The sequence below is a fragment of the Phlebotomus argentipes genome, unplaced genomic scaffold, assembly GCF_947086385.1.
Source record: "Phlebotomus argentipes unplaced genomic scaffold, Phlebotomus argentipes genome assembly contig_15, whole genome shotgun sequence".
In the NCBI taxonomy this organism is placed as follows: domain Eukaryota; kingdom Metazoa; phylum Arthropoda; class Insecta; order Diptera; family Psychodidae; genus Phlebotomus; species Phlebotomus argentipes.
In genome coordinates this window covers 6239842-6267192 of record NW_026776181.1, presented here as the reverse complement: position 1 = coordinate 6267192, position 27351 = coordinate 6239842, and the positions used below count along the sequence as shown (strand labels likewise).

Here is a 27351-nt window from a genome sequence, read left to right as displayed (position 1 = left end):
CAGACAATAACAGTGCGATGGAAGAGAATTACCTCAAAATTTAATTCATCCCATCTTTTTCACACTGCCACAAAGTGAAAGAGACAACCTTGGGCCTTTTATTGCGCAGGTAAATGAATTTCCTACTCGCATGAGAGATCGTATTTTTATGTACAGCATATTTGGCACATAAATTCAGTTACATGTCCTGCTTTTTGATCCCCTACGATCGGCTCTGTGTGCGTGCGCACAATTGTTACCCTCCATGGAAACTCTGCACAGCTCAACGGTAAACTCTGGAGGGAAGAATTCAATTTTCCCCTCGACTCTCTGTGAATTTTACCCGCGAACAGAACTTGTGATCAGCCGTGTGAGAATGAGCGGGAAAGGTGAGGGGCTAATCAATGCTGCAAAGTTAAATATATTGCGGGAACACAAAATTGCACACTTTTCCTCTTCATTCTAGGCAAAGCCAGCAGGATCTATGCGTGAAGGCTTCGCTTAAGAGCCCCTCGCAAAGGTAAAGTTCCTGGCGAAGCGAAAAGGGATCATTTCTCAATACAGGCGCATTGCGATCTCATGATATCGAAGGCCGGGAAGGGATGACGAGGGGTGAAGAAGGAAGAGTGAGTGCACATAAGGGAGGAGTCTTTCTTGTATTTCACAGTGATATAGTGGCGTTGCGTGTGTAGTGGAATAAATGTAATATTTCCAGGTTCGACTTTTGCGTAAATAGTGAAGTAGTTTTATTTTATTTGAGCCATTCGTGCACTCCAGACAGCGGGCACGCGACTCAATTGCTCGAGCCAGCAGCTGCCAGCCACTTCTTTTGGACCATCCAGACAGTTGAGCCTCTTTGTCTACCGCAGTTCAGCTATTCACACGCTCTCAGTGATCAGTGATCATGTGAAGAATCCTCTCTCTTCCGTGCCAGAGTGTCAAGAAAGAGAGCAAAGAAATGGACTCGTGAATTGCCGGCAACGGCATAATATTTGTGATAATGAACTCTGTGACACAGCGGTGACTTTCGTGTGCGATTGAGTGCAGAATGGCGACAAGTGTGACCTATGTGATGACCCAGCCGGAGACTGTTCTGAGGATGGGCGACAGTGCCATCATCAAGGCCTGCCCGAAGCGTGAAAATGTGATAGTGAGAAAAAAGTCAAAAACTCTGCCGCTCGCAGAATCCAACAACACCAACATCGTGCTGGTCACGAACGAGTGCCGGCCGGTGAAGAGGATCAAGGGCTCACCGGAAGCCGTGGCGAAGTCCAAAGGCGCCCCTCAGCCTCTGGCCGTGGCCAAGAGGAACGCCCGCGAGAGGAACCGCGTGAAACAGGTGAGAAAAGTCGCAATTTTCCTCTCAGTGTCTTTAATGAAATGCACAAGAAGTTCATTATGTGCAATTTGCAATCGCAGGTGAACAATGGCTTTGCGGCGCTGCGACAGCACATCCCTGACGAGGTCGCTGAGGCTTTCGAGGCGGCTGGGAATGGGCGCGGAGCTTCCAAGAAGCTCAGCAAAGTGGAGACTCTGCGAATGGCCGTGGAGTACATCCGCAGCCTGGAGAAGCTGCTCTCGCTCGACTCCTCGTGCGACTCCAATCAGTCCTTCAACTTCCAGTGCGACTCCTCGCTGCTGTCCACGTCGCCGCCGCTCTCGGACTGCGGCGGCGGCTTCTCCACGTCCTCAGTGCTGGAGGAGGAGCCCACGCTGGTCTCCTACCCCCTGCCGGACATCACCAGCATCAATGGGGCGCAGTACATCCGTATCCCGGGCACGAGCACGTACCAGCTCCTCGTGGAGTCACCCTATGTGCTGGAGAACGAGGAGAACGTGCAGCCCATCACCGTCATTCCGCCACACTTGGGCCTCGAGTACATTAACGATCCCATCCATATCGCAACACCTGCATCAGTTTCACCGGGCGCCTTCAGTGGGCAATCGTCGCTCTCACCTGCCGATGGTGCCTTGAGACTCAAGCGCGACACGGGCCACTTTCCGCCGTCCCCCTCGCAGCCCGCCGCGTCCTGCGAGGAGTTCATCCCCGCCAACTACGCGGCCACCCTCACGCTCAAGGCGGAGCTGCGCGACGACGAGGATCTGCTGGACAACGACGTGTCCGAGGAGAGCATGATCGAGGCCATTGACTGGTGGGATCACCAGCGCCCCGAGGAGGCCGCCTAGAGGATTCCGGCGCGAGTCTATGCAAATATATCCCCCATTAGTAGCATAATTGCCTATTTATTTATACCCAAGATCGCCATAATCGAACACGCATAGCGAAAGGCAAAGTGTTCGCCGAAATGAGTGCCCATGTTAATGTAGATTAGGCATAAGGTGTCTAAAGATAAATTTACATACATAAGTGACTGTATGACCAAGTAATTAAGTCTAAAATATACAATTATTTTTACATACTCGAATTTGACTCGTTATCACTCAACTTTTGGTGACTTCCACGCGTCCATTTGCATTTGAACTCGTTTTACTTACCCACAAATTTTGCCCAGCGAGAAAATTGAGCAGCGGAAAGTGCGGTAAGTTTACTCCACGCAATTCAATGTGGATCGCAAAATGTATTTAATTCAACGATAGATTTGATCTAAGCCAAGCGCTTTTGCGCGCTGATCTTTGAGCACAGTGGAAATCTCAGGTAAATGTGTTCGCTGGGCTCTTTGCTTAGATTCACAAATCATATCTTCAAATGTCTTGAAGCAAGGTTTTGAATAAATCTTCCCCAATGACTTGTGAAGAATATCAAAGCGCGATTGCCTGCGTGAAGTTCGCGGTGCTCAGTTGGAGAAGTTTTTTCTACAATCTCACCTTTATGCGTATTTCGCCATGGAGGGCGATAGAAATAAGTGCACAATAAGAATCATGCGCTGACACACAAGGTTAGAGCTGCGAGTGGAGCTGAAAAGGACCCGTCAAGCCAGACGTTATTCATCTCTCTCTCTCGGGGTTTTGAGTCAAAGAGAGTTCATGGCGAGGAACAAGTTCGCTAGAATGGGTTCTTAATGGAATTCTTCTGTGATCTTCCGGACTCGTTACGCAACTTGCAGCCTCTTTTGTTGCCACTTTTAACCTCACGGGACGTCTGGATGCCTTGAACTCCGTGTCGCCTGTTTTCCATCCAGGTTAAGTCCACAGTTGCGATCAGAAGGGAAATTCTCACAGCCACAGATTGAGAAATTTTCTTATGAGAAAGTCTCTCTCTCTGTGCCGAAAGGTCGCTCGAGAGTTCGTTAGGCAGCAAATTCCGTTAGATTTTTCACTTTCATCCACGAAAGATCAATGGGAGACCCTCGTCAGGGACAAAAGGTCATCTCAGCTGGGCCGGGAGAAAAATCTACCTCTCTCTCGGGTTGTCCCGTGAGCAACAAAGGTGTCTTGTATTCAGGATGTCCCATCTCGATCTATCTCAGCATTAATATTCATACCGTCCTCTTGCATACAATATGAGCCTTGATTTCGGAGAAAATTCCCTTAATCGCCCCATTTGAGGAAGATCCCTCAGATCGTGGGAATTTCACGTGCAGCAGAGCGAATCCAGATCGCATGCAACTCCTTGGAAAGTACCTGAAAGTTGGGGTGCTGACGAACTTGCACAAATGACGTGAGATTTCGCCATGTGAGACAGTTTTGGAATGAAATTGAGGACATTAACCATGTCATTCCCTCGGAACTCCTTTGGCTGAGGCCTGAGAGAAGGGCGTTTTCTCGTTTTCTCTCTCCTCAACCCCTCGGCGCACACACACGTGAGATCCTGTTTTCTTAAATAACCGATGAATCGATCACGTGAAGAGAATATCCCTTTTTTTGCGCCCAGCGCAGAGATGTTAAAGGGACCGATTTTCAGTGAGAGCGGCTTTCATACCTTCGGCCCCATTTTTCCACAAATCAATTCTATGAAAAATTTCCTTCTTCGCATCGCCTTTCAATTCGATGACCCAATTTTTACAATGGCAACAATTTACCGCTTACATTAGCGGGTAGGCCTAAGCACTTTTACTTCATTGCTGAATCAGCGCCTCATTATCATTCCGCTACAATCGATGCATTGTGCAATAAATCAATTATACAGTGAATTTTTGTGTAACGGTGAGAGGTCGACTCAAGTGGCAGAAAAATAGCGCTGAGGAAGTAGAGAAGAAACTTCCTCGTCGGATGATTTGCTGTTTTGTCCAAACTTTATATCGCCAGTGCCTTTAAAAATGCCATTTTCAGCATCTCAGCAGAATCCACAAGAGCCGAAAATCTTCAAGAAGCACACAGAGATCATCCTCGGGGTCAATTTGATGTGCGCCTCGCCTCCCGAAGATTGCTCAACCCTCGATGGGAAAACCGTCAAAAGAGAAAAACTCACCGCCGAGTTCGCGCACAGTAAATTATTTATTTACACGTTCACATCATCCCTCAGGGGAGCAATTCCCATCGTGTCGCTCACGATGCGTCCAGAACTGCTGGTGAGAAATGCGTGATTTACTCATGTGCTCGACCCCATTTGTCGGCGTGGGGCGGCTTTTTGTGCGCCAGCAGTGAGCATGAAATGCAAATTCCACTCCCTTTCACGCATGAGTTGATGTTTGAGGAAAAAGGACTCGGCCCGGGATTTTAATTACATGCGCATATCATTTTGGACCTTTTTCACCGCTCCTGGAGGTCCCTTTTTGTGCACACTCGAGTTCCAGCCTCTCGAGTGTGAAAAACGGCCGCGAGAATGTGCGTTACTCTTCCTGGCAATTCAGGCGCACCATGGGAAGTGATTTGGGTGCCAAAAGGCGGATCAGACAGAATTTGCACTGAAATTAAACCGCCGAATGCAATTTTATGTGTTAATATTCGATGCTTCAATGTCTTAATTTCCATAATAACTCCACCTCGATATTGATTCAGTGCTCAAGTGTGGAAAAATTGCACTTCCGGGCTTTTAAAAGTCGACAAACACGGCACAAGAAGTGCACGAAAAACACTACAAACAGGTTAGATGGATGGGGAATTGTTGGTGTGTGAGGCTGAAATGGGAAAAAAGGGAGATTGGAAATATGAAAATTTTGAAATGTTTTCTCCATATGTCACATTTATTCACAACTGATGCGAGAAACATTTGGTCTTCTCAAAAATTGAGAGCACAACTCCAACAAATTCAATATCCGCTGATGACGAACGCTCCAGAGCTGAGATTTAGGGCACGAACTCTTCTCAAATTCAGGACAATCTATGCGACTTTACACACATACAAGATTCAAAATGACGATTGTGTGAAAATATTCACCACTTGTGTTATTTGCTATTCTGGTCCACATGTATTAAACCATTTTATATCGCCCGAATGTATTAATATTAACACAACCTCCAAAAGTTGTTTCATTGAATGAGTAAAAAGCAGAATAACAGATTTGAATCTGCAAATATCTTGCAAAAATGGATCAATCCGTCATTGTGACTCTCATTTTGAGGCATAAACATGAAGGATATTTGCTGTAAATTCTTTTTATCGTAGATTTACTAAATATTTACTTGAATTTTAATGATTTAGGCAAATTTCACCAATTTTCCTCTCTTACACATTGTGGAATCTTGTTTAAACCTCTAAAACATTGTTTTAGCGAGAAAAGCACTTTTTCCTTATTCATTTCGAATGTTATAAATTTTTTCATGTTTGAAGTATTAACATTGCCCAAAAGTCAGCATTAACAACGTGACTATTCCTCAGAAACCTGAAGTCAAGTACCTTGGCCTTCATCTAGACAAGCGACTCACATGGAAAAGCCACATCAAAGCGAAAATCCAGCAGATGAAGCTGAAAATGAGCTCCCTTTATTGGCTCGTCGGTAAGAGATCGAGTGTGTCTCTGCATTCTAAAGTGATGCTCTACAAGGCCATGATTGTTCCAATCTGGACCTACGGTATCCAGATTTGGGGCTCTGCCAGCGAGACCAATTTAAATATGCTTCAATGCTACCAGTCTAAAGTTTTGCGGAGATTAGCAAACGCTGACTGGTATGTGACCAACGAAGTTATCCATAGAGATCTTCAAGTCCTGAATGTCAAACAGCAAATCCTACGGCTCAGCCCCCGCTATATCCACCAACTGGAAGTCCATCCTTATACCCTTGCCGCTCACCTGCCTACCACCAGGAGATACCGGCGCCTTAAACGTGTCGATCCTCTTGACCTTCCGTCTCGTTGGATCCCAGATTTATAAGTATTATAAATTTAGTGAGTTTTTCATGGTAATGTCAGCATTGGCTGTTCATTTCCACTATAACATTGTGATGTTCCCCTATGTGATTACATTTACTGAATGTCCTCGGACAGTTTGTAAATAAAGTTGTGAAACGGCAAAAAAAAAGTATTAACATATCTGTGTGTGATTCAGAATTGCTCCATCGTTTGCAATATTGTCAGAGGAATAACCCTAATTAATACTATATAGAGAGTCCTTCATCTGTCCTGGCAACGCAGAGACGTTCAGTCACTCTCTGCACAGCTTCGGAATGCAAGACATTGATTTCGTCTTCCAGTGCAAGAAGTTCCCATCCTCTCGAGTCACCCTCTTCTCGGGAAAAAAGCGTGCACGATGGCGAAAATGCTTTTACGAGTGAGTCTATTTTGGAGTGTCTGCTACGCAAAAGCATGTCCCTTTATGAATGTGCCGTGCAAAGAGACGAGGGATGAAAAACGATCCACACGTGTTGAATGTTTGATATTCCATTCCCATTCTCCACCCTCGACGATCACTCAAGAGCGCCTCAGCATTTCTGAGCCACTCCAGATTTTATTGAGAGATCGTCTGCTTGAGATTCAACTTATCTCATCCACTACAAATTTTTATGTGCAAATTCTCCGGGAGAAAATGCTACAACTCAAGTGGCGAGAGGATAATTTTTATAGCATTGCACAAGAGAGATGCTTTCGAAAGAGTGGTGAAAATTTTCATGTGAGCAGACACACTTTTCCATATGGCACAAATTAATTGCATATGGAGGAATGTCTGAGGAGGGTGATGCCCAACTTGTGGATATCTAGTAACCATTTTTTCCCCGTTCAGACGCATCGAGAGGTTCCCAAGAGCCACAGGTCGTTGCACACGTCTCACATCTGGTATTCCAGTCACAGGAGGACTCTGTCTCAGTGCGTAAAAAGTCACAGACATCTTATTACACTTGGTCCACTTTTTTCCCATCGACTTCACCCCGTGCGTCCAGATAATTGGACTCACTTTGGGATTGCACACTTAATTGCCACGATTGATTGGCGCAAGAGCTGCACTCGTCTTTTCATCTTCACGCTCAGGGAAACACCTCAATCTGCCTCCCAAAAGAGTCCTTTTTTGCCAGCCAAATCTCGTTACGCGGCAACTCCCTGATTTACACTCTCTCAGCGCGAATGGGTCGTAAATCGATTTCTAATGAGCTCCAAAGTCTAAAGAGCCCCAAATTGGTGGCTTTGCCTATCGAATCGCCACGGCGTATCCGCCAAACAAGGTGTGAAGATGCGCGCAGATTGAGACGATGGAGGCCACATTACCGCTCTCATTACACGCCTAATGACCCCCCTGAAGAGGGCAGAATGTGAGGATATTATAAAGCTGTGAGTGTTCGTTTGCAAATTGCATCCTAAATTCAATTTAATATCCCTCTTTTATAGATCATCTCGCGCGCAATCGAGTCATGATCGAGCACAGAGTTGGTAATTGGCGCGAAAGCCGGGGCAGATTAGGAGTGCTCTTGGCAGGATTCTCCCAGCTTCTGGCACTCTCGCAACTCTGATCTCTGGGCGAGTGATCGCTGGCTGAGCACTGTTTTTATTGTTATTTAGATTCACGGTGTGATTTTTTGCTCATTCATCTCAATCGTCAGTTATTGCCAGCGCAGAAGAGGCGCGTTTTTGCCCAGGGAATGTAAAATGAATGAAGGGAGCGGAAGTGAATTGAATTGCTACTGGTCCATGAAATATGCACACGGCCAACGCCAATTGCACCGCGTCCTCGAGTGGGATTTCTTGTGATCGTGTGCGCGCCACTTGAATAAATTCCCCCATTTCATGAGCTCCACGGCGACAAACGCGACCAACGTGCAAATAGATGACAACTAATTGTACATTGAACTCCAACTGTGCACAATCACAGCTCGGTGGACATCTCTTGTGGAGTCTGTGCGGCCTTTGTTCGGCCTCAATATTACCTGTGTCTCGAGAGCACCCTCGCCATCAGATCACATGTGTTGTTGCCGCACTCGAGCGTGGCTCTGCCTCCAATTTCGCATATGGTTTCTCGCTGCAAGACGGCACACGAGGAGGGAGGCAAAAAAACCGCACCTCAAGACCTCCTTTCGGCCTAATGAGTCGCTCCTGCCCTGTGACTATGAATAATGTGTGCGGGACTCGCCGTGAACCCGAGACGCTCGCATATGCAAAATCCATTGAGAGCATCAAATGATGTGACAGACAAAGAGATCTCTTTTCACAATCTCAAGTCTCGTGGCAGTGCGGCTGGTGCCTTCGCTCTCCGGTTTCAGGATCGCGGGTGGAGAGAGGCCTGAATCACTCTAGCAAGTAATTAAATTTAAATTTTATTTAGTGCTCATTCACTATCAGAGATTCATAGAATTGTAATAATTCTTCTTAGATACTAAATTTTGGGGGAAAAGAGATCCTCTTTTGGACGGATTAAAAACCATCTCAATCCTTCTTATTTAACATCGCAAAAACATAAGTCTATGTGGAGTTCAAATGTAAGTTTGGGGTCTAATATGATACCAATTTGGCTGCATTTTTGCTGGATTTTCGAGCCTTTGCAGGGAAAACACAGCAAAATATTCCATTCTCAACAACACGATTTATTCATAAATGAATCATTTCAGCCAATATTCGGCAAAAAATGCCTCACTTCCGGATATTACGATAAATTTCTACAACACGCGCGACCAACGTTTTCTCGATGTGTGTTTTCTTCCGTGGTAAACAAGGTTGAAAGAGTGTTTTTGTCCCTCGCAGTCTATATGCAATAAACATATCTGGGAAATTATTTACTCTTTTTCTTCAGTCTCCTGTCCATTCTATTGTTTGGTATCCTTTCGGTTTCGCCTCGTCAGTCACCCTAGAATTTCCACGCTTCTCTTGGTGCCCATGAGAAAACCACCCCTAACAGTTTTTGCAGACACCAGCTTCGGGCCTCGAGGGAGAGACAAGTTCGATATATTCTCCCATTCGGGGCGAATTCACAGGAGTGAAGATGAGTTTTGAAACTCGATACGAAAACCAGAAGTGGCAGGAAGTTTGTGTTTCTTGATTTTTTTCTCCTCCGCACTTCTTGTTTAACCAAGTCAGAAGAATTCCCCGAAACTTCCTCTCGCCGTGCAATCAGAGACCCATCAGGGAGGCCAAACTAAACCACAATTAATTTATATTGCGCCAATTATGGATGGAGAAAATGCGTTAGTGCGGAGAGAATGTAACCGAAAAAAAGGTCCGAAGGGTGGAAGTCGATTGGGAGAATTATTGCATGACGCAGAACAATTCAGCGCTGGCATAATGCTGTCCTAATTGAACCATCATTGATTAGAGGTTTCCGTGAGAAGAGACAGATGGAGATATTTGAGGGACAATCACCCTCTGCTCGCCAAGGATTCCCACACAACTTCGGACAGTGTGGCTAATGAAGCTGAGAGGATGTTTATCTCGCAGCGATTATCACTCAATTTGCACGACAATTCATCACGAATTGCCTTTGCCGCGAACTCTGCGATATGCAGAACAGGAAGCATAACTTCTAAACATGTTCATTGATTGGGGCAATTGAAATTGGCTTCTCTGGAGATTCACTGAACAGATTCACCGCATTTCCAAGATCACTGTCACTGTGAGAATGCTAAGAATCGAGAAAATCCGCTTAAGATGAAACGATGGACAAATTGAAGTCGCTCTCGAAAGTGTGGGCGCGAAGAAGTTAATTAATTTAACCGGCTTCCCATGTCGGAATATCTTTATTTACGACACTCTCTGCGCTATTACAATATTTTGATACATTTCCATTGACTGGACGATGTCATGCGGGCACAAATTGATGCTGGACGAAGAATAGAAGCGGTCCAATCGATGGGATTTTTTGGAAAAGGGGTCCTTCGGCAGGACAATGTGTCCTCAGCAGGAGCTGCTTTCCTGGAATTAGTTGCGCGCCACCGATTTCTCGACAGGCACTCTCGCATTCCGGGGGAGAAATTTTCAACCCTGCTGGAAATCTCTAAGAGAATTTCAAAAGCCAGTGATGGAGTGGCGCACATTCTGACCTGATGCGGGACATTTCTGACTCCCGAGCGCGATGCCACGCGGATAAAGACGCTCTCACCCTCATCAGTGCGATCAAAGGAGTGATCAAGGAGCTGAAGAGTGGCACAAAAAAGTCTCACAAAGACACGCTGAGAGAGTTGGAGAATAGCTATGCTAATTAGGACGACATCGCGCGCCAAATGCGAGCACTCTTGAGCTAGACAAGTGCTCTGGGGTCTGCGAAGGGTCGGATTTCAGTGCCGGAGCGAGAGGAAGTGGGCGGATTTTGTACCTCGGCTGACGGAGAAGCAGGAAGACAGGTCGCGTGTCAGTCGTGTGTGCCTCCAAACGTCTCGCCATCTCCCCTAACATGGGCGCGATATTGCAAATGACTTACGCAAGTCGTCTCAAGCATGCGCATCGCCAAGTCGTACAACTCAACCCTCGCCAACTCCCCTGATCGATGTTCTCTGCATGGGAAGCGCTTTATAGTGCAATTAATTTCTGCTGAGAAACACGGCAAAGTTCAATGGCGATACCGATCTCTTGCGGGATAATTAAGTGTTTTTATGTACACTTGCTGAGTTTTCTTGCCAACTTCATCACAAAATGCCATCAGAGCCCTTAAAAATGATGGTCATTTCGTTCTCAAATAGATTTCACGTCCAATTGGGACATCAAAAGAGCCTTAATTGTTTGCAAAAAACTTCACGGACTGGATTGAGAATTAGTATCCTTTTCATAGTGCTTGAAATTGAGAGATGTTTTATACAAAACTATCTAACTAACTAGGAAATGCCAATTATCATTTAACATTGGTTAGGAACAAGGTTAGGAATGGTCAGAATTGTGTGTCAGAAATTAATTCACAAACTTCATTCAGTGATAATGACCAAATATGTATTGGAAGTTTGAAATTTCGCATATGGAAATTCCTAAGCCATGTCGCAAAATTATGCCAATATCAAATTAAAATAATTCTCATCGACTTTTTGGGGGAAAGACATTGACCGAATTTGGATGGAAATTTGGCAAATTTAGGCATTTACTAATGAAATAAGAATGCATTCGTCGATTCACATTGAAATATTTCTATTGTGGCTTGACTGACACTTTCAACAAGTCTCCTGCTTTCGTCACTCAACTGGCATGCATGATAAGGTCACGAATCATTGACTCTATTGTCTTTATGAATTATTATACGTGAAATTTGAATTTATGCCGCGTAATGTGCCGCGAGACTTGAGCATTAACACGTCTTGGATCTTTTTTGGTAACTATAACGGATATCGATGACCAGCTCATGGACAGAACTGAAAATATTCTCTGACCCACGAGTGACCCCTGTGACTGTCAGAAATCACCATATTCTCCCCAATAATTCCAACTTCACTATAAATACCACCGCCTCAAACATTTCGACAGTCAGTCAACTCGTGCCGATTTTTGCAAACCCCAAAGACAATCTTCCGTGGCGAGTTTGGTGATTTGAAGGGACTTTCAGTGCGTGCAGGAAAAAGTGAAAGAGTGAAAAAATGGGGGTGGAAGAGACGATCATTCAGCATCCATGGATTTACTCTCTGGGACTCATGACAGTTCCCATCTTGATTGGATCCCTTGTAGCCCTAGCTTACTACTTCTACGAGAGGAATACAAGGATTTTCCAGCTGGGATCGAAGATTCCAGGACCGCCGCCAATTCCGTTCTTCGGCAACGCTCACATTGCCATAGGATTTCAGAATGAAGGTTCCCGAGCGAGAACAGAATGTGCAATTTGAAGATTAACCCTAACGTAATCCCTTATCGTCGTGCAGAAATCTTCAAGTTGGCCACAAGACTCGCCGATGTGTATGGAAATGGAGATATCGCGAGAGTATTCTTCGGCAACAAACTCGTCGTTGTGCTCATGCATCCTGACGACATTGAGATCATCCTCAACAGCAACGTTCATCTTCAGAAGTCTGATGAGTATCGCTTCTTCAAGCCGTGGCTCGGCGACGGACTCTTGATCAGTTCGGGCGAGAAGTGGCGAAGTCATCGCAAGATCATTGCTCCGGCCTTCCATCAGAACGTGCTGAAGACGTTCGTCAATGTCTTCAACAGCAACAGCAGGGCTGTTGTGGACAGAATGACCAAGGAACGGGGTAAGGTGTTCGACGTCCACGAGTATATGAGCGAAGTCACGGTTGACATCCTCCTGGAGACGGCAATGGGAACTGCCAGGTCATCTCAGGACCACGATGGGTTCGAATATGCCATGGCGGTCATGAAGTAGGTTCCCAAACACCAACCTTCACAGGTAAGAATCTCAGATAAGCACTCTCTTGCAGGATGTGCGACATTATTCACCAAAGGCACTACAAGATCGACTTGCGATACGATCCGATCTTCTATTTCACCAAAACCAAGCAAGATCAGGAAAAGTACTTGGGAACAATTCATGGTCTGACGACCAGAGTGTTCCAGGACAAGAAGAAGAACTTCCAGAAAAATGCCGAAGAAGGAAATCTACCGAAACCATCCTTGGAGGAGATCATCAACAACCCGAAGACTGCAGAAGCTGTTGTCGCTTCGTCGCCAAAGAAGGGCTTGAGAGACGATCTGGATGAGCAGGATGAAAATGACGTGGGCGAGAAGAGAAGATTGGCTTTTCTGGATCTCATGATCGAGACCGCTTACTCAGGATCCCACATTTCGGACTCTGAAATCAAGGAAGAAGTCGACACGATCATGTTCGAAGGTCACGACACAACAGGTAAAAGGGATTTCAAGGGTGTTTTAGGCTTCAAATCACAGCTGTGTTCGCACACTTTTAGCTGCTGGATCCAGTTTCTGCCTGTGTTTGTTGGCCATTCACAAGGATATCCAGGAGAAGGTTTATCAGGAGCAGAAGGCAATTTTCGGAGACTCTAATCGTTTCGCCACCTTTGCCGACACAGTTGAGATGAAGTATTTGGAGAGAGTGATTCTGGAGTCCCTGCGACTCTATCCGCCAGTCCCTATCATTGCCAGGCAGGTCAATGAGGACGTGAAGATCGTCACTGGAGGTCATGTGATCCCCAAAGGCGCCACAGTCGTCATTGGTACTTTTCTGGTCCATCGACGAAAGGACGTGTACAAAAATCCACTTGTCTTCGATCCAGACAATTTCCTGCCCGAACGAACCCAAAACCGCCACTATTACAGCTTCATCCCCTTCTCAGCCGGACCCAGAAGCTGTGTTGGTCAGTGATCGAGCTAAAATTCCTGCAAATCTTTCGGATATCTAATGGCACTCTTTGCCTTTCAGGCCGAAAGTTCGCCATGCTCAAGCTGAAGGTGCTTCTCTCAACCATTGTTCGGAATTTCCACCTCAAATCCAATCTCACGGAGGAAGACTTCCAGCTCCAGGGCGACATCATTCTCAAGAGAGCCGACGGCTTCAGGCTGGAGATCGAGCCGCGGCAGAACGCAGCGTCCGCCAAGTGATTCACTGTGAACGATTTTATTGCAATATCTCTGTAAAATAATCATTATAAGGCACTATCGCAATTAAATATCTATTCATTTAATCGCCTCCTCAATGGTAATTAACGTGTCGTTAGTGGTAATGAGGATAACTTAAGTGTTTCAGCAACCTCTAATAGATCATTCGCCCTGGGAGATCGTCTCGCGTGGTGTGGAAAAGAGAGCAAAATAGGGATTCAAATTAAAAGTCCGTGTAACTCTCTTCACCTTGAAAAGGTTAAAAATTTCTCTAGCAGAATTAGAAGAATTTGAAGCGAACAGGTGACAAATTGCCATAGAAATTCACGCAATGTTAATTGATTGTCTTAAGTAATTCAGCAATTACGGTATTGTGTCAATTCCCCGTAACTGCGTACACTTCTGAGGTGATCGAATTTGACTCCAAGCGCAATTAATATGGCATTCAATTAGAATTGCGGCCCATCAGTATAAAAGGAGTCGATTTTCGTGGAATCACCTCAGTTGAGTGCGCCTCTCCTCCGCCAAATCGCGCCGCGAATCCTTCTTGTGCTGTGATGTGATAACACTTCGCCCGCGTGTAGTGATTAGACACCCCAAAACTGCGTGAAAATGTCTGTGGAGTCGGAGTCAATGGTGGAGGGCCGTCTGGCCTTCTTCTCGCCACTGATGCTGCCACTCATCGCCACAACGCTCTCCCTCTTGCTCGTGTACATGTGGCAGCAGAGCCGCAGGATCGCCAAGATGGGCAACGCGCTGCCCGGGCCGCCGACGCTGCCCTTCGTGGGCAACGCCCACATCCTGGTCGGGAAGAATCATTCAGGTATAGAGAGTTCAAGTCCCAAATTTCGCAAAGCCTCGTAAGACTGATATAGACCAATATGGACTAATTATTTCTCAGATGATCAAAACTTTAAAGCTAGTTGGGTGACGCTTTTTCTTGCCATAGACATATACCTGAATCCATGCTTGATCCTTGACGATTTAACATAGCTCAGTCTGTGGTAATTCACCTATTAAAACACTCTATTTTCTGGCAACTTTGTCTTTATTCCATCTTTGCTTTCTTATTGTTGCTCCGCCGGCAAAATCCTCCTCCAACATGTCAGCCTCGTTGAATCAAAATCAAGATTTAACGCGAATTTGAATACACGGCTGTCCCGATGCTACAGTTGTGTGTTTAAATTCAGCAGAGTGCAAATTCTAGATGAAACATACGTTTTACTGTTTTTTACACTCAGTTCATAAAGGTGGACTTTAGAATCACTTATGGTTGGTCGGTAAACTGACAATCTCCCACCGTAAAACGTCCCTCAATGGGACGTTTAAGCCATCTAAGTAAGTAAGTTAACTTAAGATGACTGATTTACTCCGATTGGCTCATATTCTCAGATGAATAGAGAGAAAATGATTTGTAATAGTATAATTTGGATAGATTGCGGATGTTTCGAAGGATACTTGGCTAGTGCATTTACCTTTCTAGCTTCTTTATTGCTGAATAAATTCCACAAAGCGCAATATTCTTATGTAACATTTCGTAATGCACAACTCGATTTTCCTATTTAGTGTTCTGAAGGCAGTAAATTTGTATGAATCAATCGAATTCATGCCACAGATCGATGTGATTTCTCACAAAAAATCAGTGGACATGATTTCTCTCACGGAGACTTGCTTTTCTGCACTAAAACGACTTTTCTCAGACTCGAGAATAAAGCCGTGGCCGTTATGCAAATGCCGAGGTCACAGTCGCAAACCTCACGGCCACAAATGCGGGGTGAATTTGCAAATATGCGAAAATGGTTCAAAATGTGACAATGAATGTTAAATTAATTGATTTTAAAATGGTTCATTTCCCACAAATGTGGATCAGATTGAACTAAAGAAATCCTTGTCTTTCTCTCTGTAGAAATCTTCGAATTTGTCCTGGAACTGAGCAACGGATTCGGCAATGTGATCCGCGCCTTCCTGGGCAATAGTCTTGTAGTCTTTCTCACACATCCCGCCGACATTGAGATCATCCTCAACAGCCAAGTGCACTTGGACAAGTCTGATGAGTATCGCTTCTTCAAGCCGTGGCTCGGCGACGGACTCCTGATCAGTTCCGGCGAGAAGTGGCGAAGTCATCGCAAGATCATCGCTCCGGCCTTCCATCAGAACGTGCTGAAGACGTTCGTTAGCACCTTCAATAGCAATAGTTTGGCTGTGGTGGAGAAGATGCGCGAGGAAGTGGGCAAGAAGATGTTCGACGTTCACGACTACATGAGCGCCGTGACTGTAGATATCCTGCTGGAGACGGCAATGGGCACAGAGAGGACCAGAAAGGGCAACGAAGGCTTCAACTACGCCATGGCGGTTATGAAGTAACGATAGTGTGGATTCAGAGCAGCAAAGATGTTGATTTGTCGTCCTTTCAGAATGTGCGACATCCTGCATGCGCGTCACATGAAGTTCTACCTCCGCTTCGACACAATCTTCAACTGGTCCAGGCTGAGGCTGGAACAGGAGAAGCTGCTCAGTGTCATCCACGGTCTCACGAAGAAGGTGATCAAGAAGAAGACTCAGATCTACGATGACAACCTGAAGAAGGGCGTCCTGCCGTCGCCTTCGCTCAACGAGATCATCGCCAATGACACATACAGTCAGCCAGAGGTGAAGAGGAGCAGTGGAACGGAGAAAGGACTCAGGGATGATCTCGATGAGATCGACGAGAACGACATTGGAGAGAAACGCCGGCTCGCCTTCCTCGACTTGATGATCGAGACCGCCAGAGGAGGCGCTTCGAACTTCTCCGACGAGGACATCAAGCAGCAAGTGGACACGATCATGTTCGAAGGACACGACACAACAGGTGAGTCTATCTTCACTCCTGCGCGAGAGAAGGCTTCAATCTCTGCCCTCTTCCGCAGCTGCCGGCTCGAGCTTCGTTCTGTGCCTCATGGGATCCCACCAGGACGTGCAGGAGCGCGTCTATGCGGAGCTGAAGGGCATCTTCGGGGAATCCGACCGACCCTGCACTTTCGCCGACACCCTCGAGATGAAGTACCTGGAGCGCGTGATCATGGAGTCCCTCAGGCTGTATCCGCCAGTGCCGCTGATCGCGCGGAAGATCCAGCAGGACGTGAAGCTCAACACCGACAACTACGTCCTGCCGGCGGGCTGCACAGTCGTGATCGGGACATTCAAGCTCCACCGTCGCGGCGACATTTACCCCAATCCCGAGGTCTTCAACCCCGACAACTTCCTCCCCGAGCACACGCAGAACCGCCACTACTACAGCTTCATCCCCTTCTCGGCGGGGCCCCGGAGTTGCGTGGGCCGCAAGTACGCCATGCTGAAGCTGAAGGTCCTGCTCTCCACTGTCCTGCGCGCCTACAAGATCAACTCCGACCTCACGGAGAAGGACTTCAAGCTGCAGGCGGACATCATCCTGAAGCGAGCGGACGGCTTCAGGCTCTCCCTGGAGCCGCGCCGCAAGGAGAAGGTCATGTAGACACCCTCGGAACTGGCAGTTAGTGTACAACCCCAACCCTCTCTTTTTGTATAATGAGTGTTCTAACAGTTAAATAAATATGCAACTTGAGCGCCCAAAGTGGCCAAAATCTATTCCATGCACTTTAGTTACCATTCACCGGCCGCTCCTCCATCTCGATCACCGTGACCGAGGGCACGTCCGCCGGCTTCCGGCGCAGGAACTTGAGGTAGAGCACTTCGAGGATCCAGGGAACGGCGCAGAGAGCCATGCAGAGATTGAGACTGTGGAAGAAGATCGGGTAGCTGCGCGTGGCGTCGCGAATGTAGCCACTGATCGGACCCACGACGAAGCCAATGAAGCCAGAAATGGCCATAAACAGTCCATAGCCAGAGGGAAATCTGGAAGAGAAACACAATTGAGTGCCTCGAAGATTACATCAGTGGCGAATTTGGGTGCCTGTTTAACTTCACAGAGATAAAAGAATAAAACTTGTTTTCACTTGCTAAACCCCGACTCAAATATTAGCATTCCGATTAAGTCTATTTTTCTGCTCTTAATCTAAAAGACTACCACATGTTTGCACCGCGAGATAACTGAGAAAAATGTCACTTCGTCGGGATAATCTGCGATCTTGAAGCGAAGGAATTTGTCCAATAATCTCACCCGAGGGGAGAATCACTCGTGATTTCAGACCTTTAACTCTGTGATTATTATTTATTCTCCACATACTGCCGCCAGAGGGCAGCAGTTCAAACTTTAAAGGCATGCTGAAGTTCCGATTGTATTTATGATCATACCTTTCCTGCGGCAGATGCTCAGCAAAGACCAGTGGAAGTGTGACGTGAATCCACGTCCGGAGAAATCCCATGATGCCAATGATAAACGCCATGCCATTGAAGTCGAACACACAAAGGTGAGCTGCAATTTGGGAAGATCCACGCAATTATCCCAAAGTACACACACGCGAAGTGCGCATGGATTTGCATTGTAATCCGCACTCACCGAATCGCGCGGCAACCGTGAACGCCGCGCCGGCCATGTACACGTAGCGCGACTTCACCTTGATGCACGTGCTCGCGAGGGCGAGAAAAGTCCTGGAGATCAAGTCCGCCGCGGCGCCGATGGCGATGATCTTGGCCGCGTCTTGCTTGGAGAAGTTCAGCTCGAACAGGTACATCGGCAGCACGGCGAAGAAGGTGTTGTCGGAGAACAGGGCGAACGAGATGCCCAGCACGATGTTCACGTACGTAAGATCAGTCATGAGCGTGAGATCGAGGAAGTCCACGAGCACTTGCCACTTCCCGGCGGGCCGCTTGTCCCTCTCCGACGCGTCACTGATCACAATCGGCCCCGTCCAGTTGCCCAGACTGGGAATGCTCGAGGCGCGCCGCGATTTCACCTTCTCCTCCTCATCCTTGATCTGCTGCACGGGCGTCTTCGTCAGCAGCTTCTCCACCGTCACGTCCTCATCCTCGTGACCGCCCTTGCGGGGGATCTTGTAGTCTCTCGCACCCTCAGCCTCGCTGTCCTCCACCTTCACCTTCCTCATGTGCCACTCCACGGGATGCATCACGAGCATCCCCACAATTGCATGCCCGTTGAGCGCCGCCATGATCGCCATGCAGCCGCGGAAGCCGTAGTTGTCCATCAGCCACTGAATGACGATCGGATAGATCATCGATCCCAGGCCGATCAGCGTCTGCGCGATGCTCATGATGAACACTCGCTTCTCCTTGAAGTAGAGATTGAATGTCGTGTACGCCGATGGAATGATCAGGCCGAAGCCGATGCCTTGAACCACCGAAAAGGAGACGAGCAGCTGAGTGACTGTCGTCACGAAGATCACCATCACACTCCCGATGACGTAGAGAAAAGCCCCGGCCAGAGCGATCTTCCGCACTGAGTACTTCTTGAAGAGAGTGTTTGTGAAGAGTCCAGCGATGCTGAAGGAGCTGAAGAAGCAGCTCGTGATCAGGGCGATCGCACTCGTTTCCTCACCCAAATCCTTCAGGAAGTCACCAAACATGAGTCCAAACGACGGCAAAGTCCCCAAAGCGCACATCTGAGAGCAAAGGCAGCATTCGAGTATTGATTCTCCCGGTGCATCACGAGATACTTACGAGAGACGCTGCCAATCCCAAGCCCACAATATATCCCCATCCTCCCTCGGGAGTCACTTTCCTGTACTTGGCCATGCTTTGCACACTTGCGATCGCCTCGACGCAGCATCTGCCACTGAAGAGCAGCCAGGAGAGGAGCCTCCAGCCTCAGATCTCTCGGCAAACACGTCGAGATTACTGAGAAGCAACAGGTGACGGTAATAAATCCATAAAACCCACCACTCCCGCGCGAGATTCCGCCCGGCAATTGCAGATAAATCTCATCGCATCCCACATGCATTGACAGTGTTTGTCTAACATAATTTGCGTATCGGAGATGCCGTGATAAGGCAGAGATAAAGCCACTGTGTCTTGAGAGCCACTGTGTTTAATTCAATTAGTCGGTCCGAGGACCAGAGATTGATACAGCTTCTGCACCGCCGTGTGGATCATCCGCGCCATCTGCTCGTCCTCCGGACAGGACACCTCCAGCTTCTCCAGATCCACGTTCGCCTTCTTCCCGCCCACGCTGACCTGGAACTCGTCGCCGCGGATCATCTTGGGCACCGACTTCTCGCCGAACATGTCCTGCAGCGTCTCCACGAGGCACTCCTTGAAGTGCGTCCGGTCGCCCTTGTGCCCCGACGTGCCCTTGATCGTCGTGCCGCACAAGTCAGACTGCAGCAGCGTGGCCAGGACAGTGTCGGCGAACATGTCGTTCACCGGCGTCGCCTGCCACTCCATGATGATCACCTTTCCCTCCAGCTGCACGTCGATGCAGCTGAAGATGCGGTACTTCTTGTCCGTGTCCGTCGCCTCAACGCTTCCCGGACCGCCGATCCTCTCCAGCAGGAGCTTCAGCGTGCTGAGCGTGCCCGACCACAGGAGACTCTGCTTCTGTGTCACCACAGACATGCTCATGTCGGAGTATTCTGGGAAATTGAGGGAAATTATGGGTGAGTTTGGCCATAACTCTGGTTCTATTACATAATTGAAAAGTTATGACCCTTTTTTTGGCCCTTATTTCTAGGATCTGACAGGATTTAGCCCGATTCACGCCAAAGGAACTGAGAAAATGAGTAAAATGTCTCTCTGAGATGATCAAAATGACGAACGGAATGAGCTCCATTCAATAGAATGCCTTGAAATGCCTGAATTCTTCTGCCATGACTCACTTGAGAGATCGGACGCCGCCAGGATGTGATACTTGAAGTCTCTCTTCACCAGCACGCCGCTCAGCTTCTGATCCGCGTCCGGACGCTTCACGGCCAGCGTGCCCATGACTTTGGCCGTCTTCTCGCCCTTGAAATGCAGCTCCACCGTGTGCGTGTTCCTCGGATTGTAGAAGGAGATGAGAGTGTTCTGCTCCGCCTCGTATTCCCGCTGCAGCGCCGACTTCAGCCGGCTCATCTCGTTCTGCTCGCCGTGCACCAGCACAACGTGCCTGGGCTTCAGCAGCCGAATGAACTCGCTGGTCTGCTGGTAGTCCGTGTGCGCGGAGAACGAAATGTAGTCCACGGACATGTTGAGCGGCAGCTTCTGGCCGGACATCGTCACGATTTCCTCCGGCTCCGACAGGATTGTCTTCGCCAGCGTGCCCTCGACGCAGTAGCCGGCAATGATGACGCCGTTCTTGGCGTCTGTGCACCAGTTCTCGAACAGCTCGCGCGACAGGCCGCTCTGCATCATGCCCGGCGACGCCATCACGACGCACGGCCCGATGTCCTCGAAGTGGTCGATGCCCTTGAGATTGGAGATGTGGCGGAAGACGAAGGGATTGTTCACGGCGATCTGCCGCCGGATCTTGTCGTTCATCGCATTGATGTACGTCTGATACACAGCCATGCACTTCTTGGCCAGCGACGAGGCGTAGTAGATGGGGATGTCCTGCAATTCGGGATTCTGGCTCCAGTACTCGTCGAGAATCAGCAGCAGTTCCTGCGCTCTGCCCAGCGCAAACACCGGAATCAGACATCTTCCGCCCTGCGTCACGATCTTCTGCACGAGCGACGTGAAGCGCGTCTCGCGATCCTCCCGCTTCTCGTGAATGTGCGTCCCGTACGTGGACTCCGTGATCAGCACGTCTGGGCGCATTGTGGGAATCTCGGCGGCCATCAGGTGGCGATCCTCCTGGCGCGAGAAGTCGCCAGTGTAGAGAATCTTCACGCCGGCAATCTCAATCATGAACATCGCCGCGCCCAGCACGTGTCCAGCGTTGTAGGCCCAGAATCTCACGCCCAGCACGTCTCTCTCCTCGTGGAAGTTGATCGTCTCGATCTTCTCCATGCTCGCCTCCAAATCCGCCTCCGTGTAGAGCATCTGCTCGGTGGAAATGTTGCTGACTTTGATGTAATCCGACAGCATCCAGCGATAAATGGCCTTCGTGGCGTGCGTCATGAAGCAGCGGCCCTTGAAGGAGGTCTTCTGCAGGAACCACGGCAGAGCTCCGCAGTGATCCAGATGAAAACTGGAAAGAATCAAAGACTTTTCAGCTGTCCTGACAGTGACTTCTGGTCACTTTCATGTTTTCTCTCGACTTACTGCGAAATGAAGAGCAAATCCACCTCTTCGGGCTCTATTAAATCCACGAAAGGAAGAGCATCCATGCCGCTCAGTCCCGGATGAATCCCACAATCAAGCTGAGGAAGAGAAAAACAGATTCCGGGAATCAAATTGAGGTTATGAACAAAAAGGAAGGGAAATCACTACTATTTACCATAATTTTCTTCCCCTTAAACTCCAGCATGATGCAGGATCTGCCCACTTCCTGACCAGCACCCCTGAAAGGTGGGAAAATGAGGGAAATCAGTGAAAAACATGTGCAAACATTCCCAATCAATCAATGCAGTTTTCGGTCATTAATTAAACCATTTTTTGTTGATTCAACACTTACAGAGGCTTTATGAGCAGCAAATCATTCTCTTCGGCAGGAATGGGAGCGTCTGCTTTCCGTTTTCCAGCCATTTTCGTGGAAAAACTCTAAGAAAACCACTGTAAACAAATCAAATCTTGTTCTTCACTTGTCAAGCCCGGCGCGACTGAGGCGACATCAGCGCCGTCAGTGTTTGAATAGATGCACTTTGCGTATTAGTTGGTTTTCATATTCGCATGAGGCGCTGTCGGCATTCTGAGGGCTTCCGGAGGGCAAAGGTGAACATTTTGGTTATATAAAAACTTTCATTTTTTCTCATTTCGCCGGTCCACAATGTTCAAGGTGAGTTTGTCAATCAATTTCTCATATAGTAAAGATGCAAATTCCCTTTAGTGATGCGAAATCATTGCTGTCTTTCTTCCTCAGAACGCTGTTGCTCTCGTGACTGGAGGTGCTTCCGGATTGGGCCGGGCGACGGTGGAGAGATTCGCCAATTCCGGTGCCAGAGTGGTTCTCTGTGATCTCGGCACGTCGAAGGGCGAGGATGTGGCCAAAGGATTGGGGAACAACGTTGTCTTCGTGCCTGTTGATGTAAAATCATCTGATTTCTGAGGTTTCCGGAAGCTTTTCATCCTCAAATGCGCGCTTCTTTTCCAGGTCACTTCCGAGGCGGACGTGACGAAGGCCTTGTCAGTGGCTAAGGAGAAGTTCGGCAGACTCGATGTGTCTGTGAACTGCGCCGGAACGGCGGTGGCGTTCAAGACGTACAACTTCAACAAGAAAATTCCGCACCAGCTGGCCGACTTCGCGCGCGTTCTCACGGTCAACACCGTGGGCACGTTCAATGTGATCCGCCTGTCGGCGGGCCTGATGGGTGACAACGAGCCCAACGCCGACGGCCAGCGCGGCGTCATCGTCAACACGGCGTCCGTGGCGGCGTACGACGGCCAGATCGGCCAGGCCGCGTACTCGGCCTCGAAGGGCGCCGTCGTGGGCATGACGCTGCCCATCGCGCGCGACCTCAGCACGCACGGCATCCGCGTGGTGACCATCGCGCCCGGGCTCTTCGACACGCCGATGCTGCAGGCGCTGCCGGAGAAGGTGCGCGCCTTCCTGGCCAAGACCGTGCCCTTTCCGCAGCGCCTGGGCAACCCGAGCGAGTACGCGCAGCTCGTGGAGAGCATCGTGGACAATCCGCTGCTCAACGGCGAGACGATCCGCCTGGACGGCGCCCTCAGGATGATGCCCTAGAGCCGAAGGAGCCTCGAAAGGACCAGAAAGTGCATTTATTCGATATCATTGGAAGGGATTTTTATGTCTAATTAAAGTTGCTGCAATTCTTTAAAAACATGCGTTCTCTTCGCTCTCTTTACATTAATGACGCCACGGATTTTAATTAAAACATCAAATTCCAATAGAATTCTACATTTTCCGTCGTGCGTTCTTTGTTCTCATATTCAATTTTGCAATGCAAAATTGCACAAATTTCAATACATTCGGATCATTCGCGCAATAATCATTAAATGATATAGGATTTAATCGAAATTAAATGAACTCCCATTAAAATAAATCCGGTGAAATGCACTTTAAATAAGTATTATAAGCAATACCATCGAATTATCAGATCAGATTGAAATTTGGTGCATTAATTTTCACAAAACAACTGGATTTAATCTTCAAGTATTAAGTTTTTGTGCCAAATTTAGGGGTTTATTAATTTGAAGAGCTTTATGATCAACTACAGAGTTGCATAGATTTTACAAGAATTCTCTTAATAGAATTCTAGGCGTAATAATTGATTTTTAAAGTACAAAACCAAGAATTGAAGCGATTCCCAGACTAACATGTGTTCCTATTTGAGTGGAAATCGCTCCAAATAGCTATTTTTCACTGACATAAAACCTTTTTCTAAGAGATCTTGTGTTAAGATAAAAACTTGATTGCATATTCTGACGCAAGTGTATGAAAAATAAGACGAAAAAGTCAGTCATTTGTGGCAAATCTGAACCATAAAACTGGGTAATATTTTCGGGAAGTGCTTGTAAAAACCTTCTACAATGGAGAAAATAATTAATAACACGTTGCAATCTTCCGCATAGGAACTTTCATATTACAAAGCGCCACGCTCAATATGAGCAGCGCTCTTGTTATTCTCGCAGAACATCGCATTCAACATCCAACTGGATTCTTCTCTCGTGAGTATAGTTTGGTTGAGGAAACAAGAGCGCCATAATTTACAGATGAGCTGCAATAAAAGCGGAGAAAAGCCTGCAGCCGTTGGGTAAAGTGCATCAATCGTGGTGGAAATGGCATGAAAAATGCCAGAAGTGCTTCTAAAATGCAAAGCATTAGAACATTAGGTGAACGGCAGGGGCTCCAGAGGCTCAATAGGCAAAGCATAAACAAGGACTTAATGAGAAAATGTGTGCAGAGATTTTCCACACGCGTCTAATGAAAAAGTGCAGTGCAATATTCCTCTCTTGCAGCCTCTGAGGCACTTTCTTCGCTCTGCAAACACCGTCTTCCGCCCCTCGGCGAGGGATGAAAATTTAATCACTGTCTTCCGGGGTGAATTTCAGTCCACAAGACGTGCTCGAGACACTCTCGTTGGGGATGAATTTCCCATGAGGCGCCCCGGAGACAAAATGCTGCCACAGTGAAATGTCCGGACGGGCATTTTGCATGCGGATGAGCGTGTTTCGCAAAGGTGAAAAATCGCACTCACAAAAATTCCTCTGAAACGGCGCGTCTTGTTGCCCCGAGTGCGAGTGTTTGTTGCTCAGAAGCTGGCCAACAGCGAGGAGATGTATTATTTCTGCATTAGAACACAACTCTCGGACGTGCCTCGAGATCTCATTAATTACAGAGACCGCAAATGCTTCCGGGGAAAATCAATAGTTTATTTTGCTGCACGTCTTCTGCCTGAAAATTCGAAATTCTGCTTGGCTTTAAGATCCCATTCACTGATTGTTCAAGAGAATTACTATCAGCACGCCAGCATTTCTGACAACACTCAGTAAAGTAGTATTCTTGGACCAAGAAATTAATATTCTTCAAAATAATTTCGCGAAAAAGTCTTGAAATTAGCCTGAATCAACCTAATTTCAAGTCCTTTTTGATTATCATGGTGTAATTATTCTTATATTTCTTCGTAAATTAATGGATTCATGGAGAAAATTGACTTTACTTTGGTTCAGACTAGAAAAAAGATGTTTTTCTGCACTTTTTGTCTAAAAACAAAGAATTATCTACATAATTCTTAAACTTTCTCGTGAAAAAAAGGAATTTCCTTAGCGAAAAATTACTTATTCTAAGACTGAAACAATTTTGAATTAATACTGAAGGAATTTTGAATTTGCTTAAGTATTAGAAGGGAATTCAAGGAATAAAAAATCATAATTGTTTTCTAGCCCGAAAAAGGATATTTTTTGGTATATTTTTAAAATCTGGGCTAGACTTGAAATCATGCTAAAATACTTATTTGTAGTTCACTTTCTTCAGAATAAAATAAATTGAAGCCGAACAGACTTGATTTTGGTCTTTTCCGTTTAAAATCACCACGAAAATCTTCGTATTCGATTTTCAACAAGGTTTTCAACATGATTATTCTTGGATATTTGCCAAAATTGACTAAATTCTAGTCCAATTTTTCTCCTTTTCCTCTCAGCTGAGATTTGTAAGCTTTTCGAGCATTTTCCTCTTGATTTTCCTTAATTCTCCACAGCAAATTAATATCATTCATTCCGAGACCATAAAAGAAGCTTCTTGTTTGTGCTCTGAACACTTCTGTACTGATGGAATAACTCTCTTCAAATTCACATGCTTATTGCGAGCTCTCTCATTATGCACTTGCAGTTAAAGTGATAATTTGCTAGGAAAGTTTAAAAAGCAAACTTTCAGAAGCTTATCACTTGCCGAGGAGCATTGCAAGTAGGTGAATAAATATTAAACAAAGTCACTAACTTTGAAGCTTTGCAGCGAATGGAGAGCAGCATCAAAGAGTTGAGCTTTCAGAGGCTAAAGCTCGTGTGGGTATTGATTTCGTCAGATATAGCATTAAAAGTCCGCTGGTGGAAGGGGGGGGGGAAAAGAGAGTGGGGGAGAAAATGTGCCGGAAATTGTCAAAAAAGATCCTGAGGAAACTTTATAATGCATTCAAATTAATTTAAATTCGAATTCGTGTGAAGTGTGTGCGATGAAATGCTGGGAATTTCGACCTGCCACGGCTTCAGAATTCCATCTCATGAGGATGTCGGGAGGCAAATTTAATCTGGTCGACTTGAAGATTAAAGACCCGGTGTGGATTCGCCATTTCCGCCCCCTGTTTCGCCACCGAAGCCCCGATGCATATTTTATTATTCCATAAATCACCCAAATAGACCCCTGACAATACTATTAATAATGGACGGGAAGCCGGGGGCCATCACTCAGGAGTGCCCTAATCGAATTACGGGCAGCCTTTGACGCTCCACGGACAGCCCAGAGGATCACCAAGAGTTGCATGGCGTTGGAAGAGTGGATTTGAGAGTGCATGAATTGGACTAATTGGGAAATAATGAGCTCCAAGGCTGAATTACCCGTCAGATGATCAATTTTTAATCATCGCCACACTTCTCACGGCACAGCCAACGAAAATCCACCCCGGAGAAGAAGAGGTCATGGCATTTAATTACAGCAATTCACCAAACTTTCTGCGCTTTCCCAGGGAAACCTGTGGAGAGTCATCCGGTTTGTGCACAGTCCGAATGCCACCGATGGCGAAAGTCGCCCTTGTTCCCCCGCGGGGAACATGCAAAGAGACTCCCTCGCTTGTGGGGCGAGTAATTAAATGTCGTACACGATGAAAAACTCTGGCAATTGGGGAAAATGGGAATTACCTATGCCGGCCATTGTATGGAATCACGGTTCGGTGGAGAAACGAGAAAATGCATTAAAGAATCGCGCTGGCAGATGTGAAAAGCAAATGTTTTGTCCTGCAATCCTTTTATGTGTGTCTGGAATTAGAAGAGAAAATCTTAAATGAAATTGCGAATCAAGGGGGAGATATTACAGTCAGAGTCAGAGTTTTAAGAAGTGGAAGTGTCTGAAATTCCATTGAAAAGTGACAAAAATTCTCGATTCTTTGGATTCCTTTCGTTTTTTTTACACAGAAATAACAATTATAATAATCCTTTTTCTAAGTTATGTAA

The 27351-nt window shown here is 46.9% G+C and overlaps 6 protein-coding genes across 6 annotated transcripts; 4 read left to right on the top strand and 2 right to left on the bottom strand.

The window, feature by feature from the left end:
• Positions 1–1027: 1027 nt before the first annotated feature.
• On the top strand, positions 1028–2166 carry LOC132262391 (achaete-scute complex protein T8). The gene is made up of 2 exons (XM_059761662.1): positions 1028–1318; positions 1399–2166. The coding sequence occupies exons 1-2, from the start codon at positions 1028–1030 to the stop codon at positions 2164–2166; spliced, it is 1059 nt and encodes a 352-aa protein (XP_059617645.1).
• A 9623-nt stretch (positions 2167–11789) lies between these two features.
• On the top strand, positions 11790–13772 carry LOC132263017 (cytochrome P450 4g1-like). The gene is made up of 5 exons (XM_059762558.1): positions 11790–12000; positions 12069–12525; positions 12585–13009; positions 13071–13478; positions 13544–13772. Exons 1-5 carry the CDS (start codon positions 11790–11792, stop codon positions 13720–13722), a joined length of 1680 nt encoding a protein of 559 aa, XP_059618541.1. The 3' UTR covers positions 13723–13772.
• A 449-nt stretch (positions 13773–14221) lies between these two features.
• Positions 14222–17322, top strand: LOC132263016 (cytochrome P450 4g15-like). Its single transcript, XM_059762556.1, has 4 exons — positions 14222–14542; positions 15626–16079; positions 16134–16567; positions 16626–17322. Exons 1-4 carry the CDS (start codon positions 14332–14334, stop codon positions 17207–17209), a joined length of 1683 nt encoding a protein of 560 aa, XP_059618539.1. The 5' UTR covers positions 14222–14331; the 3' UTR covers positions 17210–17322.
• Positions 17323–17324: 2 nt separating this feature from the next.
• Positions 17325–19405, bottom strand: LOC132263018 (monocarboxylate transporter 9). Its single transcript, XM_059762559.1, has 4 exons — positions 19312–19405; positions 18194–19253; positions 17989–18109; positions 17325–17589 (listed from the first exon to the last, which is right to left on the bottom strand). Exons 1-4 carry the CDS (start codon positions 19384–19386, stop codon positions 17334–17336), a joined length of 1512 nt encoding a protein of 503 aa, XP_059618542.1. The 5' UTR covers positions 19387–19405; the 3' UTR covers positions 17325–17333.
• A 267-nt stretch (positions 19406–19672) lies between these two features.
• Positions 19673–22351, bottom strand: LOC132261462 (cleavage and polyadenylation specificity factor 73). The gene is made up of 5 exons (XM_059760291.1): positions 22184–22351; positions 22007–22070; positions 21832–21929; positions 20466–21757; positions 19673–20222 (listed from the first exon to the last, which is right to left on the bottom strand). Exons 1-5 carry the CDS (start codon positions 22252–22254, stop codon positions 19684–19686), a joined length of 2064 nt encoding a protein of 687 aa, XP_059616274.1. The 5' UTR covers positions 22255–22351; the 3' UTR covers positions 19673–19683.
• A 30-nt stretch (positions 22352–22381) lies between these two features.
• On the top strand, positions 22382–23510 carry LOC132261464 (3-hydroxyacyl-CoA dehydrogenase type-2). Its single transcript, XM_059760292.1, has 3 exons — positions 22382–22504; positions 22589–22753; positions 22820–23510. The coding sequence occupies exons 1-3, from the start codon at positions 22496–22498 to the stop codon at positions 23411–23413; spliced, it is 768 nt and encodes a 255-aa protein (XP_059616275.1). The 5' UTR covers positions 22382–22495; the 3' UTR covers positions 23414–23510.
• The last annotated feature ends 3841 nt before the right edge of the window (positions 23511–27351 follow it).

Excerpts from the sequence above, each read along its gene's own strand:
- LOC132262391 (XM_059761662.1), top strand. The coding sequence starts at position 1,028 with ATGGCGACAAGTGTGACCTATGTGATGACCCAGCCGGAGACTGTTCTG. Across the intron at positions 1,319-1,398 it reads AGAGGAACCGCGTGAAACAG|GTGAACAATGGCTTTGCGGC; the intron begins GTGAGAAAAGTC and ends TTGCAATCGCAG.
- LOC132263017 (XM_059762558.1), top strand. The coding sequence starts at position 11,790 with ATGGGGGTGGAAGAGACGATCATTCAGCATCCATGGATTTACTCTCTG. Across the intron at positions 12,526-12,584 it reads TATGCCATGGCGGTCATGAA|GATGTGCGACATTATTCACC; the intron begins GTAGGTTCCCAA and ends ACTCTCTTGCAG. Across the intron at positions 13,010-13,070 it reads CGAAGGTCACGACACAACAG|CTGCTGGATCCAGTTTCTGC; the intron begins GTAAAAGGGATT and ends GCACACTTTTAG.
- LOC132263016 (XM_059762556.1), top strand. The coding sequence starts at position 14,332 with ATGTCTGTGGAGTCGGAGTCAATGGTGGAGGGCCGTCTGGCCTTCTTC. Across the intron at positions 16,080-16,133 it reads TACGCCATGGCGGTTATGAA|AATGTGCGACATCCTGCATG; the intron begins GTAACGATAGTG and ends TCGTCCTTTCAG. Across the intron at positions 16,568-16,625 it reads CGAAGGACACGACACAACAG|CTGCCGGCTCGAGCTTCGTT; the intron begins GTGAGTCTATCT and ends CCTCTTCCGCAG.
- LOC132263018 (XM_059762559.1), bottom strand. The coding sequence starts at position 19,386 with ATGGCCAAGTACAGGAAAGTGACTCCCGAGGGAGGATGGGGATATATT. Across the intron at positions 18,110-18,193 it reads CACGGTTGCCGCGCGATTCG|CTCACCTTTGTGTGTTCGAC; the intron begins GTGAGTGCGGAT and ends CCCAAATTGCAG. Across the intron at positions 17,590-17,988 it reads GAGCATCTGCCGCAGGAAAG|ATTTCCCTCTGGCTATGGAC; the intron begins GTATGATCATAA and ends TTTCTCTTCCAG.
- LOC132261462 (XM_059760291.1), bottom strand. The coding sequence starts at position 22,254 with ATGGCTGGAAAACGGAAAGCAGACGCTCCCATTCCTGCCGAAGAGAAT. Across the intron at positions 21,758-21,831 it reads GATTTGCTCTTCATTTCGCA|TTTTCATCTGGATCACTGCG; the intron begins GTAAGTCGAGAG and ends GATTCTTTCCAG. Across the intron at positions 20,223-20,465 it reads GGCGGCGTCCGATCTCTCAA|AATACTCCGACATGAGCATG; the intron begins GTGAGTCATGGC and ends TCAATTTCCCAG.
- LOC132261464 (XM_059760292.1), top strand. Across the intron at positions 22,754-22,819 it reads TTGTCTTCGTGCCTGTTGAT|GTCACTTCCGAGGCGGACGT; the intron begins GTAAAATCATCT and ends CTTCTTTTCCAG.